Below are 14765 nucleotides of genomic sequence, written 5' to 3'. Positions count from 1 at the left end.
AGCACGGAAAGGAACCAGATGCAGAAATGACGGCGTAAATGTAATCTGATTTCAGTTTTAATGTCCATCTGTCCATCGTTTTTAGTAAATAGGGTGAATATGAACCGTGACTTTGTATCTTTGCTCTCTGCTCTGTCTCCAGTTTCCAGTCTGCTGCTCTGATGCTGCCACTAGATGGTATCGTTAGTGTTTCTCTTGTAAGATTGAAACAAAGGAACATGGGTGTGACTCCTCAGAGATGGCGATTCACAATTCCAGTCCTAAAGCATGGGAGTCCAGTACAGTCTGGTGACATTTCATCTCATTATACTCATCTGCTAACTACCAGGTTTACTAAGTGTGTTCGAGCTGCTGTAGAACCCTGCTTTACTTAAGAGCACCAGCTTAGTTATAGATGAATGGGAGTAGACAAATGCACACAATCCAAACTTAGGTCATGCAGGGTGTGTCAGCATTTTACATGACAACCTGGCATAATGTGTAATCAAGTTTCAGTGTCGATTTGAGCTTTCCCATTTTCACACTTTCTTCTAATGAATGCAGTACTCTGAAAATAAACACAAATCACAGACAGCTGTTGTTTTTATATCATTAGCAAACGGTTCAAACAGAAGCGAGTCTGGCACACTTTTCCCTGCTCTAACACAATCCGTTCAACTAATCGAGTTGGGGTGGGTGTGTAACAGCAGGAAAAACACAAAAAATATGCAGGACCGGACAAGGATTACTGCATGCCCAGGGTAGGGAACTTGTGATCTATACAATACAGTGCCACTCCACTAATATTGGCATGTGTTAAATAAATATGAGCAAAAAAGGGTGTGAAAAATGGTCTTTATTCTTTAACCTTTTGTTAAAAGAAATCACAAAAATACTCTGCTCTCATGGATATCAATCAATTGCAAACAAAACAGGTTTATAAAAAAAAATCCAGACACTACTGGAACTTCAAATGGGATCGGCTTCTATGGTGCCAATATTAGTGGAGGGCACTGTATATGTTACATGTATAATACAATATACCTATAAAGACTTGTATAAAGCGCTTCGCTTGCACACGTCAATTTTTTTCTCATCAGGCCGTTTCCAAATTGTACATTCATTTCTGAAGCAATTTATGTCCTAGTCTAAATATGTCCGTACATCCATTTTCCATACCGCTTATCCTACACGGGTGAGCCTATCCCAGGGAAATCAGGACACAAGGCGTTCACGTTGCTACCCATTCACACACTACGGACAATTTGGAAATGTCAATCGGTCTACGGTGCATGTCTTTGGACTAGGGGAGGAAACCGGAGTACCCGGAGGAAAGCGCTCATGCATGGGCAGAACACGAAAACAGGGTGGAGGTGGAATCAAACCCCAAACGCCCCAAACGTGCCCCCCTGTATAGAAATCTAAAGAGATGAATATAAAGATGAATACATAAAGCCAGCATGATATTAACATGAAACATTACATTAAAACATTCCAATCACTAGGCTATAATTAAGAGATTGTGAAACTGTACTGAAGTGCATTTTTCCAGAATGAACGGACAACAAACGTGTGATTTTTCAGTGACACTGAACAGTGTTATAGTCTCGGACAGGAAGTGGTTAATCTGGGGGCGTGGCCTGTGGGTGCTGCTGTCCAGCCGCAGCCGGCTGCAGGTGACGGGAGATTTTACGCAGCAATCCTCCACAACCAGGCGGGGCTGCGCTCACACTCATCAGGCCTTCAAGCTACTATTTGGGGTAATATTTTTCTGTTGGAACACTACGGCAAGATTGCACTGACTTCACCTTCTGAGGGGAAATCCATCACGGCAGGAAAAGTCGCGCTCTAATCCGTTTAAAAGAAGAGGGGGATTAACTCGATGCCTCATTTTTGCTGAGAATTAATCGCTGCTGCAGGTCTTGGGCATGGCGTGGCCCTGCATCACCCGCGCCTGCTGCATCAACCGCTTCTGGAGCGAGCTGGATAAAGCGGACATCGCCGTACCGCTCGTTTTTACCAAGTACTCGGACGTGGGCGAGGTGCGGCACCTCCATCCGCAACCGGGCCCGTTAGCGCAATCCCATCATCCCAGCGCGGTCGCCATAGAAACAGAGCCCGCCCACACCGCGCCACAAGAGTCGGCTGCAGCAACAGCATCAGCATCTTCAGCAGCGCGCGGGTCGTCCGTCACGCGCCAGGACTTCAAAGCCTGGAAAGTCAAACCGGAACCGAGCTGCAAACCCAAAAACGAGTACCGCCCGTGCCAAACACCGTTCGATAACGAGACGCAGTACCAGAAAGATTATAAACCGTGGCCCGTTCAGAAACGCGGAGATCATCCATGGATCCCCAAAGGCGAGAGCAAGAGCCAAAAGCTGGAGCACGTGAGAGCCTCAGAACCGGACACGGGCATGGAGAAGTGCGAGATCGAGGAGAGAGTAAAAGAAAAAGAAGATGCCAAGGAGGAGAAGAAGAAGCGCCCGGTGAAGAAAGAGGAGGATGCTGAGACTGGAGAGAAGAAGAAAGAGCAGAGCGTGGGGTCCAGAGGAAGATCAGCAGCAGATGCTCTAAACAGGCAGATCAAGCAGGAAGGAACTACTGGAAGCTCATACAGGTATAAAAAATAAAAATAAAAAAATTAAACAGAAGGCAGAGTTGCTCTGGATAGTTTTACACTACATCACTGCTGTGTGTGTGTGTGTGTATATATATATATATATATATATATATATATATATATATATATATATATATATATATATATAATAGATTTATTAACAGTTTATAGCTTTTAAATACTTCTCTCCGCCACTTCACACACACTATGAATGTAGGATGTGCTCCTTGCACAAGTCTCCTCTGTACACAAACCTGTGTGGCTCTCTCCTCAGGCTGAAAGAATAATGCAGAGTGAGAAACAAGCACTGGTGAAGGGTGTGTAAAGTAAGGATAATAAATTTTTTTGGAAGCATAGTAGAAGACCAAAATTGGGTTTAAGGGCAGAGGTGATGGGTATACATATTCTGACAGCAGCATTGTAATCTCTCTGTAAATGACAAAAATACAATATATTAGCCTTTTGTTTCACTTTGTATACTTTCAGCTATTGTAATCGTTCACTACGGGGTATAATATTTCAGCATGCTCATGTACTTCGACATGTGTTCTGTTAGTCAAGAAAACCTGAGATTCAAATCATTTGCTTTATTCCCCACCATCAGAGGTTTAAATGGCATTAATGATCTGTTTGTTGTAATATTTAACACAAAATATCAGAATATCACAGCTGAATAATTATTTTGCAATTTAAGCATCCATATATAACTGAAAGGAATATGGATATAACATATAACTAAAACGGTTTTGACACAACCCCCAACCCCCACTCCCCCCCGAACCCCACCCCACCCCCATCGCATACACTTGACCAGGGGCGTAGTTTCCCCCAATAACACCACACCAATAATCGACAACTCCACATATATTGTAGCTAGTTAGCTAGATAATTCACTGCAATTTAGCCGTGACTATCAGTATAACAAATTAGTGAAAAACTGCCTTGTGTTATGTTAGCTAGATTTTATTTTAATAGTTTCCATTATTATCAACAACAAGGTTGTTCACAATTAATGATGTTTTAATCAGTTACCGTGTGTGTTCATTTGGACTGTTAATATGCCCTGTGTTATTGGTTTTAATGAAACAATTTTTGATCATAAATGTTTGTGGGTGATATATTTAGACAAATAGATAGATAGATAGATAGATAGATAGATAGAAAGATTGATAAGCAGAGGCTAGTTATGTAATGACACTGCAGATATAACTAAGCTGATTTTTTTCAAATCTTTTTTTAAATTTAATTAAAAATATCAGGAAGCATATCCATACATACTTCAACCCCCCCACAAAGGTTCAACCCAAAGCTACGCCCATGCACTTGACATTGCAAAATTCTGAGTGTGCACGGTATAGGTCTGTTCCAGTGAACATAAACCAGTGTACTAACCTGTCACTCCTGTACTTCAGGAAGCTCTTGTTGTGTGATGAAAAATTACATCCTAAATCCAAAAAAGGGAAGCTTTCAGATGTACGAGATACACAGGGGAGTAATACATCATACAAAAATAAGGTTACATGTTATTTTGTGTCAGGCTCTCCCACATACTGTGCACATTTTGACAAAGCAAGACCCATAGTCTGTGACAGTTGCTCTTTTCAGAAAACGTACACTGACTATGATGCTCTTTTTCAGTATGGAGTTCAAGGCGTACACTGATGTAAAGCCGGTAAAACCCATCAAAGCCAAGTCACAGTACAAACTGTCAATGGAGGAGAAGGCTAATTTGGAGACGAGCTACAGTGCCACTTATAAAGGAGAGCAGGCAAAGCCAGAAGCTACAGATAACAAACTGCTGGACCGCCGCAGGATACGCAGCCTATACAATGATCCCAGCATTAAAGAACCCAGCAAGGTATGCAAGTAGTACAGTCAGGACACTTTTAATTTCCACTGCAAGCAGGGTACTAACTAAATCGAATCAAATAACTCTAAGAAGTCACAATATTGAATCTCGACCTAAAATCTAGAGGCGTGTTTCACTCTGTGTAATCACTTGTCATGACGGTCAATGATAGGCTGTGTAAATCTACAGTCTGGTCTAGAAAGAAATCAGCCCCAGCCTCACTTCTTCACACCATACTGTGTACTATATTGTTGTTTACCGACGCTGGTGGTGCTTGTTTCCACAAAGGTAAAAACTAATCCGCTTTAAGCCTTTTGTTACCAAGAAATAAGACACAAAGGAACGTAGATGCCGAAAATTAAGGCTTATATTTATGTACACTGTATGGCCAATGGTTTGTGGACACCTGCCCATCACACATATGCACTTTTTGAACATCCAATTCCAGATTTAGTCTCATGTTGCTGTTATAATAACTTCCACTCTTCTGGGAAGGCTTTCCACTAGATTTTGGAGCGTGGCTGTGGGGATTTCAAGTTCATCCCAAAGGTGTTCTGTGGGGTGGGAGTCAGGGCTCTATGCAGGCCAATGGGGTTCTTCCACTCCAACCTTGGCACACTATGTCTTCATGGACCTTGCTTTGTGCACAGGGGCATTCTCATGCTGGAATATGTATGGAATAGGCCTCTTAGGTAAAAGACATCCTATACAATTGTGTGCTTCCACCTTTGCAGCAACAGTTTGGGGAAGACTCATATATGGGTGTGATTGTCCATAAAATTTTGGCTAAACAGTGTATTTTTTCCTTGAATGAGATGGAGGTCTTGGCCCACCTACCCTATTTACGCCAGTCAGCCCTGACTCCAAATTATGCGTGAATTGCACTGTGACTATTTTTATTATTGTATGATTAAACGGTGTAAATTTAGTTGAAGCTATTCTCTGAGTGAAGGGCTGCTACAGGCTCTGTGCCAAAAACCTCCTTTAAAGTTGTAGATTTATATCTCTGTAAATTCTTTCTGGAGAAGTTACAAAGTTTCTATTATTTATTTTGTGAAAAACTCACCATATCCAGTAATTAAGATTTAGCAAATATGGGCGATATAAAAAAGGCTACACATGGTAGAATGTGGTAAAATCGCAGGTTTTTGTGATTTAGAAAAACAAAAGCAAGATAAAATCATGTCAGAACCTTTTCCACCTTTAATGTGATATCGCAACCAACAAAATTTCAAGTGAAAATTAATAGGATTTTTTTTTGACTGTGCTCAGAATTAACCAATCAGATGCAAGCTCAGGTTTAAAAATAATTATAATACACCGGTCAACAATGAAGTGATTTTGATTAACCCCATATATGGGGAGTAAGACATACATAAGTTCATCTATTTCTGTACGATTTTCTTGACATCTTCTTGGTTTTACACGACTGCTGGCGACATGGTCCGCAAAGAGCTTACAAAGCATTTACAAGACCTCAATGTTAAAATTTATTGATCAGGATAGGGGTACAACAGAAATTTCCAGAACATTAAATGTACCATGGAACACAGTGTAAGTCATCATCGGCAAGTAGAGGAAATGGGTACCACAGTGACATTACCAAGAACAGGACATCCCTCAATAATTGACCAAAGGGCAAGAGTAAACTAATCAGGGAGGCTGCCAAAAGACCTACAGCAACATTAAAGGAGCTGCAGGAATATCTGGCAAGTACTGGACACTCCCTGCATGGGACAACAATCTGTAGTATTCGTAACATGTCTGGGCTATGGGGTAGGATGGAAGCCCATTCTCACAAAGGAAAAAAAACATCCAAGCCTACCTAATTATTGCCAAAACCATGTTGCAAAAATTGTTATGGTCTGATGAAACAAAGGTATAATTTTTTGGGCATAATTCTAAAAGATATATTTGGCCCAAAAACAAGACAGTCAAAGAACACCACACCTACAGTGAAGCATGGTGTTGGCAGTAGCATGCTATGAGGCTGCTTCTCTTCAACTGGGAATCATGGATATTTCTAAATAACAATCTATTTAGGCAGAAAACCTGCAGGCCTCTGTTAGACAGCTGAAGATGAAGAAAAATGTGTGCTAAGTTGTTACACTCTTAAGGACTTAAGTGCTGAATTACAAGCAAAATACTTAGACAAAGTATTAGTTAAGGGATGTGCATACTTATACAACCAGGTTTTTGTAAGTTTTCAGGGTTTTTTTCTAAAATGTTTGTATTTGTTTTTTACTTGAATTTTGTGGGTTGCAACATTACATTAAAGATCTGAAAAAAGATCTGACATGATTTATCTTGGGGGTTTTTCCACATCATACAAACCTCCAATATAAACAGGGATGTATAGACTTTCTATATTCGCTGTATTTAATTTCTACTAACTAGGTATGGGAATACAGTATGTAGGTCTGATACCGTATATGTGTGTAGATGTGTTTATGCAGCCCATCTTTTCATCCTCATAGGGCTGTTCAGACAGTGACAGACGTTCTGTTGTAAGTCTGTTCTAGTCAGGTGTGGGTTTTTTTTTTTAATGTTTCATACACAAAGCATGGAGGATGTAAAGCATCTCAGCACAGCACACCAACACCATGGCTGAGATGATTAGACCTTTCCCTGTGGGTCAAATTCAATCCCTCCGCAAACGTGACAACCCAAAACTGGTTAAAGTGGCTAAATATGCTGTTTATGCTTTAAACGCATAGATCTCACAGTTTTATACACACAAAAAAATTTAAAGAATGGATTGATGAAAAAACGAGTCAGTTTATTCCTTGGTGGATGGATAGATAGATTGATCCTTTTAATGCTAGGTGGTTGGATGGATGGATGAACGGTAAAGTATACAGGTTTTTGCAGTAGTCAACTTAGATAAAATGCCTGGTTCACTGATATGAATGTGCAAGTAGTAGCTAATGTGTGCTGTTAAATTTGATTGAAATTAATATCAGCACTCATGCGGGAGGATTGAATGCACACTTTATGAATGCTCAGCTTTACAGTTAAATGACCACTCTTTTATTTGCACGTCACAAAAGCAACATTCACTACGAATGGGCCCTATTTACCTACTTTTAATGCAAATGACTAGCGCAAGAATAAATTAAGCACATTCACACAACTAATAATTACTAATAATCTTTAAAAAAAAAAAGAGAGATACTTCTATTTATCAGTACTGCTCTTCTGTAGTAGTTAAATCATTCTTACTGATGATATCTTGCTATTTTTTTGTCTCAGATAATTTTCATATTAGTTTTTACTCGGCATATGCAGCACAGCCGGTCTCTCTTGCGATGAAAATGTCATCTGCAAATGCATGTTGAAATAGGGCCCTGTACCCTAACGCAAATGACTGCAATATCTACACTGACAAGACAATAATGGCTTAAAATGAAAGAACTATTCTGTTCTATTTTTGTGTTTATTCCACATTTACAGTCAGCTCCAGAATTATTGGCACGCTTGGTAAAGATGGGTAAAAAGGTCAAGAAAATTTTTTCGTGGTTAATTAGTTAAACCATTGACTCATTCATTTATTCATTTTCCTTCCGCTTTGCCTGGTCGGGGTCATCGTGCCAGCAAGCTGAGATGGTCAGCCCAGACTTCTCTAGCCCTAGCCACAGATTCCAGCTCCTCCTGGGGATCCCCAGATGTTCCTTAGGCATCTGTGAGATATAAAATTTCCAGTGGCTCCTCGGTCTGCCCCAGGATCTTCATTCAGTGGGACATGTCTGATCCCTGCAAGATGGCTAGACGAACTCGACTGTCTACTCTTGATTTGGAGGAAGAGCAGTTCTATTCTTAGGTCCTCCTAAATTACTGGGCTCCTCACCCTATCTCAGAGAGTAAACCCAGCAACCTCCTGTAGTCACGTCTTTCAGTCACTACTCGCAGCTCATGACCATAGGTGAGGATAGGGATATAGATTAACAAGACATACCCTTGAAAAAGTCAGTCACTTTAAACGGTTTTGTTGTGGAGCTCCCAAATTTCACAACTAAAAAGTGCTCGACCTATCTTTTGGGGATCTAAGGTGGAAGTTCCAACTATGCCACAGCCATCTGTGGCCACAGCCACAGTGACTCATAATAATAATAATAATAAGAAGAAGAATTCCATAGATTTATTTAGCACTTTTCTAGGCACTCAAAGCGCTTTACATTGTATTAGGGGAAATCTCTTCAACCACCAACAGTGTGTAGCATCCACCTGGACGATGTGACGGCAGCCATAGTGTGCCATAATGCCCACCAGCTATTGGTGAAGAGGAGAGGAGACTGATGTAGCCAATTCAGGGATGAATATTATTAGGGGGCCATTATAGAGAGGGGCCAATGGGGGAATTTTGCCCACAGACCACAGAGAGTCAGGACCTCATTTAACGTCTCATCCGAAAGACAGTGCTGTTTCTACAGCATAGTGGTGAGTGCCCCCTGCTGGCCCCACTAATATCACTTCCAGCAGCAACCTTAGTTTTCCCCAAGAGGTCCTCCATCCAGGTACTGGCCACTTAGCTTCAGTGGGAAAACAGCGAGAACTGCAGGGAGATATAGCACTGGCTCATGGGCATCTGTGAGCTTTAATGCTTTACTCGAAGTGTGTTACACTGCCTTGTGATGAGCAGTAGGTGTAAAAGATGCTGTTGGCTGGCTTCACGGTTTGGAGATAGCATGTGTTAGCCTTCACCCTCCCTGGTTAGTAGGTGTCCAAAGAACTTGTCTATTTTTACACATCCTGAGTAGAACCCGCATTGTTCCTCTGAAATCCTAGTCTGCTTTAGAACCCTGGCATAGCCTTGTCCAGGGATGCTGAGAGGTGTGAGTCGCCTATACTTGGAACACACCCTCTGCTCCCTATAATAAGATTTTCATGCAACATTGAAGAAGCAAGTGTAGATGGACTAAAAAACACCAGAGAATTCTGACACTGCCTCCTGAAGGGCAGGCAGGTCCATGGAGTTCGTCAAAGTGCTCCTGTCATTGCTCAACAATATCCTCAGTAGAGGTCAACACTTCCCCACACTTGCTTAGTAAAGTTTGTGAGTGATTTCATCTCCTTTTCCTGAACATTTTTTGGGCCAATTGAACGTCTTTTTCCATGACCTCTCCAAATTCGTCTCATGCTCAAGCTTTCACTTCTGCAGCTGTTTTTGCTGTAGTCCTCTGTGTTCACTAGTCAGAAGGGCCTTCTTCTTCAACTTGGTGGCTTCTCTCAGCACTGGTGTCCATCAGTGTGTCCTAAGGACTCCCACATTATTGCTGACTTTCCTGATATCAGTAACTTCATTGTACTCAGGCTGCAATTAAAGCATCATCAGGTAATGAATTCAGTTAAATCCCAGTGGTCTCTGTTCTGTGAATGCACAGCTGACCTTCAACTCTCTATGTTCAGTTGAGACAAAAATAGACTTTATGGACAACAAACGCTCAGGGTGAATTTAGTATAAAAATAAGGATTATACACAATCCCCAATCCCACAATCCCCACGGTTAAATATGGTGGCGGATCTTTGATATGAGGCTGATTTTGCTCCAGAGGCTTTAAGGTCCTTGTTAGGATACATGGCATCAAGGATTCCATGAGGTTTTAATAGATTTTAAATGAAACTCTGGCTGCCTCTACCAATCTATCAATGATCCAAAATAATATCCAAATGCATCAATGGCCACAGAATCAAGCTTTTGACATGATTCTCCCGGTCCCCTGACCTATACCCTATTTAGAACCTGTGAGGTGAAATGAAGAGGAGAGTCCACAAGAGAGGATGTAGGACCCTGGAGGATCTGGAGAGATTCTGTACTAAGGAGTCGTCTCAGATTCCTTGCTCCGGATTCTCCTGTCACATCAAGCATTACAGGGGAAGACTCCGTGGCAACGGAAGGTTGCACATAGTATTAAAAATAAAAAGAAGTATGGGTGCAGGGATGACAGTAATTGTGGTACATGTAGTTTTGTTAAAGTATACATTTTTTAGGATGAGATTCAACTAATTAAGCACAAGGTAGAGGTGTGTGCTGGGCTGTTTTTAAATCCAAATCCCACCCGTTCCCACAATTTTTGTTTGTACCCAATTGTGATTTTTTTCTAATGAATTTAGTTGGTTCTATTTCCCAAAATATAAGCAAGTTTGCAAACCCAGCCTGACCAGAATAAATTAGTTACCGAATGAATGAACACAATCATGTCCAATTCGCATTCATTTTAATGAACGTGATCATGATTGGTCCCGCAAGCTTTATATCTGACCGACTGCACCCACCACATGACAGTCTAAATTGCCTGCTCTTGTGATGTTTTTGGTCTCACAGAATCCCAGTCCCAATGCACACCTCTAACATAAAGACATTTTTGTAACCCTTTTTATCTTTACCAATGGATTTTAATTTTTTGTGGTGCAATCAAACGTTTGTGGAAGAAGAAAAAAAGTTGCTTGTATTTCATTTAGAAGACATAATGCATGTTATATTTTTATATTACATGTGTAGTATGTGGTTATTACTTAAGGTATTACTTCCAGATGTCTTTGTGTTTAGAGCTGATGTGCAAACTGTCTCATTTTTGTGCCTGTAGCCAGAGAAGCCCAGTGTGTCCCACTCCAAACCCAAAAAGACGACAAGCCATACAAGTAAAACAGCAAGTAAATCTAAAGCAAGGCCGAACACTGGAACCCAACCTGCCAAGAAGAAAAGCTCTGTCAGCAAGCTGGATTTAAAGCCAGATGGAGGAGTCACCAAGAAAAGTAAAGAAATGATTAACAGACTGGCTGAGGGAAAAGAATAGATGCAATTCTGTGTGTGGATTTGGGTGAAAGGGGTCTGTGCTCTTGATACTAGAAGACTCACTTTTATTTAAGCCCAATTTCAGTCTTTTAGGCTTTTAAGTATGGATTGTGGATTTGGATTTGACAGCTTGCTTCGCCTTGAATGTGGCATCACTGCATAATCCATAATGATCTCCAATCTTTTCACACAAGCCTTAAGCTTTATTGCATGAAATTTGCGAGCAAACACTGCTCAACCCTTACTATAAATATGTGATTAGAAATGTATCATTAGAAATTTGTAGTTATCATTGGGCTTTAATCACATAACATTTTTACAAATACTTATTACACACCCCAACTGGATTTAAAGACGTACACATAATATGTACTGATTAGAGGTAATAATGGAATTGCACATATATCTGGTTCCTAGTAGTTTCCTTCCCAGCATCCCACGAACTAATTATTGAAACGGTATTTCATATAGCGCGTACATCAACAAACACTAACAATGAGCCAGATTTGTTAGAACTTCTATCACATCATAAAATGATTAGTGCATGCACTTCCACGAGTCATAATTCATTTTTCATTGCCCAGTGCACCCAAAACTCATCAAAACTGCTGCTGAAACATTACCAAATTAGGCCCATAGTCTTTCAGGATGCACATCAAAACAAAACAAAAATACATATAAAATACATCCACCGCTGTTTTCAGACCTTTCCATCTGAAATATCTGAGTCTCAAACAACCTCGCTGTGTGTTTGTGTCTTTGTAGTGACATACATTAATCCCTTAAAACTGAATTCTCAAAAGGGTCGACATGTCAGTGTGATCTGCTGTGCGTTATGCTATGAAATGAGAAGTAAACAACTCTTTTAAGCTTAAAGCTGCCTGCTATAGTTAGTTAAGCTGTATGGAAGAATGCTGCTAACCGCACTACTGTTTGGTCTTTCAACGAATATGATAAATGAAGCCATTTCTGTTGAGATTGCCATAAAAATGTCAGAAATACTCGTACAGGTGGACGCATGGTGCATTTCTGATAACCGTTGTTCTGTCATCAGCCTAGCCATGTAAGTCACAAGTTGGGAGAACCTGCAGACTTCTTGGCGCATCAATCTTGCTGGCTTGTCCTCCAAACATGCTGTGTACACTTCACTGGGTGCTATCTTTAAGCTCTGCCGTCCGTTTGAGAATATGGTGCCTGAACACGCCACCTGATGCCACTGCAACTGCATTGTGTTTTGTACGTGTGATGTTCTTGTGGTGTTCGCTTGCCTTGAATAAAATCACTAAAGCGGTATCTTTGGTACATTTAATTATTTATTTCATTTTAAACGCTTAAATGCTAACAGCCCACTGGTAAGTTCAGACCTACATCTCTCCATCTTAGTAGTTTCTAATTAATGTGATTTAAGATGTATAATAATCTAGGAGGCAGAATCCAGTCCAAGCATATAGCTGACTCATTGAAGATTAAGGGCCTAAGAGTGTTTTTCTAGCAGTTCTGAGATTTGAATTCACAACAGTCTAGTCTATGGCACAGCTACTGTCATTTCAACCTCAAATGAAATAAACCAAGTGTTCCAGAGAAATGTATCCCACTGATACTTCACTGTAAGAGAGGAATATTGCATAATCCCCATGAAAACATGTCAAAAGTTTCTTACTCTGTGCATATAAGCACATAAATAATCAGGAGCGTAAACACAGCCTTTAAGTGTAAATTTCACCTGGGTATTAGATATGAAGCGAAATAATTATACTTTCATTTTTTTAAAGGTTGTATAATAATCAGGCTTTCCTTTCACTGACACAAAGCAGGAAACACACTGAATCAGTGTTCATATAGAGTATGGATGAAAAATTAGAAGCAAAACTGCATCACATAATTTGAAAGAATATTCACTGTTGGATAGTTAGATAGTTATCATATCTCAGAAACAAATAACATGTCAAAACACTTTGTATCACATAAAGTCAATCTATTATGGATTAATCTGATTCTACCTGTTCATTTTCTCTATCGACATATAAAAAAGAAAGGACAAGATCATTTATAAAGATGCCAAGAATCACATGATCACTGAAATTTGCATCATGATGGAATCGAGCTTGTTCCCCAAACGTACAACTGAACAGTGATCTATCAGTTAGGGGTGAACAATAATATTTCACTGTGGACATGGCTACCCTTTTGGGGTCAGTTTTTTATATATCTGGCATTCTTGATGATATTACAATAAAATAACCCAATGCATTATACATTTCTACAATCCTCAATGCATATCATGTAGATTACATTTTTTAAATCATATTTTAACATAACTTTTGATAGAACTGACATGTTGGATCATTCCAATATTTTTGGACACATTTAATTGTGTTAGGCCTTTATGTTCATCCTAAATGAACGTAAATGTTATTTATTCATAGCATACTTATTTGCCTGGTGGTTAGGGTTGGGTTATAAAACAAATGTTTTACTTCACTGGAAAAGCCCATTAAGACTGTTCCATTTACCATTTTTGGTAATTTATGATATAATAAAATAACAATTATAACATTATAAGCATATGTACATGGTTTGAACTAGGTTTATGCTTATTCTGTTACAGTGGTACATTTGATCTATAAAGGTGCATCTAAAAAAATTAGAATATCGTGGGAAAGTTCCTTTTTTCCCCTAATTTAAATGTAAAAGTAGAACTTTCATATACTCTAGATTGATTACATAAAGTGAAATATGTCAAGCCTTTTTTTTGTTTGTTTGTTTTAATCTTGATGATTACAGTTTACAGCTCATGGAAATCAAAAATCCAGTATCTCAAAATATTAGAATAAAGAATTTATAATACAGAAATATCGACCTTCTGAAAAGTATGTTTATTTATGCACTAAATACTTGGTCAGGGCTTTAATCCTTTTGTATGAATTACTGCATCAATGCGGCGTGGCATGGAGGCGATCAGCCTGTGGCACTGCTGAGGTGTTCTGGAAGCCCAGGTTGCTTTGATAGTGACCTTCAGCTCGTCTGTATTGTTGGATCTGGTGTCTCTCATAGATTCTCTATGGGGTTCAGGTCAGGCGAGTCGGCTGGCCAATCAGGCACAGTAATACCAGGGTCAGCAAACCAGTTACTAGTAGTTTTGGCACTGTGGACAGGTGCAGAGTCCTGCGGGAAAAGGAAATCAGCTTTTTGGAAAAAGGAAACTTTCATCTTCCCCATGATTGTGGTTGTGTACCGAACCAGTCTGAGAGATTAAAGGCTCAGGAAACCTTTGTAGGTGTTTTGAGTTAATTTGCTGATTAGAGATCTTCTCAGGTCGACATTTCTGTATTATAAATTCTTTATTCTAATATTTTGAGATACTGGATTTTCGATTTCTATGAGCTGTGAGCCATAATCATCAAAATAAAAACAAAAAAGGCTTGAAATATTTCACTTTGTGTGTAATGAGTCTAGAATATATGAAAGTGACACTTTTTAAATTAAATTACAGAAAAAAATAACTTTTCCATAATAATCTAAT

The 14765-nt window shown here is 39.7% G+C and overlaps 1 protein-coding gene across 1 annotated transcript; it reads left to right on the top strand.

The window, feature by feature from the left end:
- The first annotated feature begins 789 nt into the window (after positions 1-789).
- map6b (microtubule-associated protein 6b) lies at positions 790-12552 on the top strand. The gene is made up of 3 exons (XM_017490339.3): positions 790-2596; positions 4238-4457; positions 11034-12552. Exons 1-3 carry the CDS (start codon positions 1908-1910, stop codon positions 11241-11243), a joined length of 1119 nt encoding a protein of 372 aa, XP_017345828.1. The 5' UTR covers positions 790-1907; the 3' UTR covers positions 11244-12552.
- The last annotated feature ends 2213 nt before the right edge of the window (positions 12553-14765 follow it).

This window comes from Ictalurus punctatus, chromosome 17 (assembly GCF_001660625.3).
Source record: "Ictalurus punctatus breed USDA103 chromosome 17, Coco_2.0, whole genome shotgun sequence".
NCBI classification, from domain to species: domain Eukaryota; kingdom Metazoa; phylum Chordata; class Actinopteri; order Siluriformes; family Ictaluridae; genus Ictalurus; species Ictalurus punctatus.
This window is presented reverse-complemented; position numbering and strand designations above follow the sequence as displayed.

Coding starts and splice junctions, on each gene's coding strand:
- map6b (XM_017490339.3), top strand. CDS start 1,908: ATGGCGTGGCCCTGCATCACCCGCGCCTGCTGCATCAACCGCTTCTGG. Junction 2,597..4,237: donor ACTACTGGAAGCTCATACAG/GTATAAAAAATA, acceptor GCTCTTTTTCAG/TATGGAGTTCAAGGCGTACA. Junction 4,458..11,033: donor GCATTAAAGAACCCAGCAAG/GTATGCAAGTAG, acceptor TTGTGCCTGTAG/CCAGAGAAGCCCAGTGTGTC.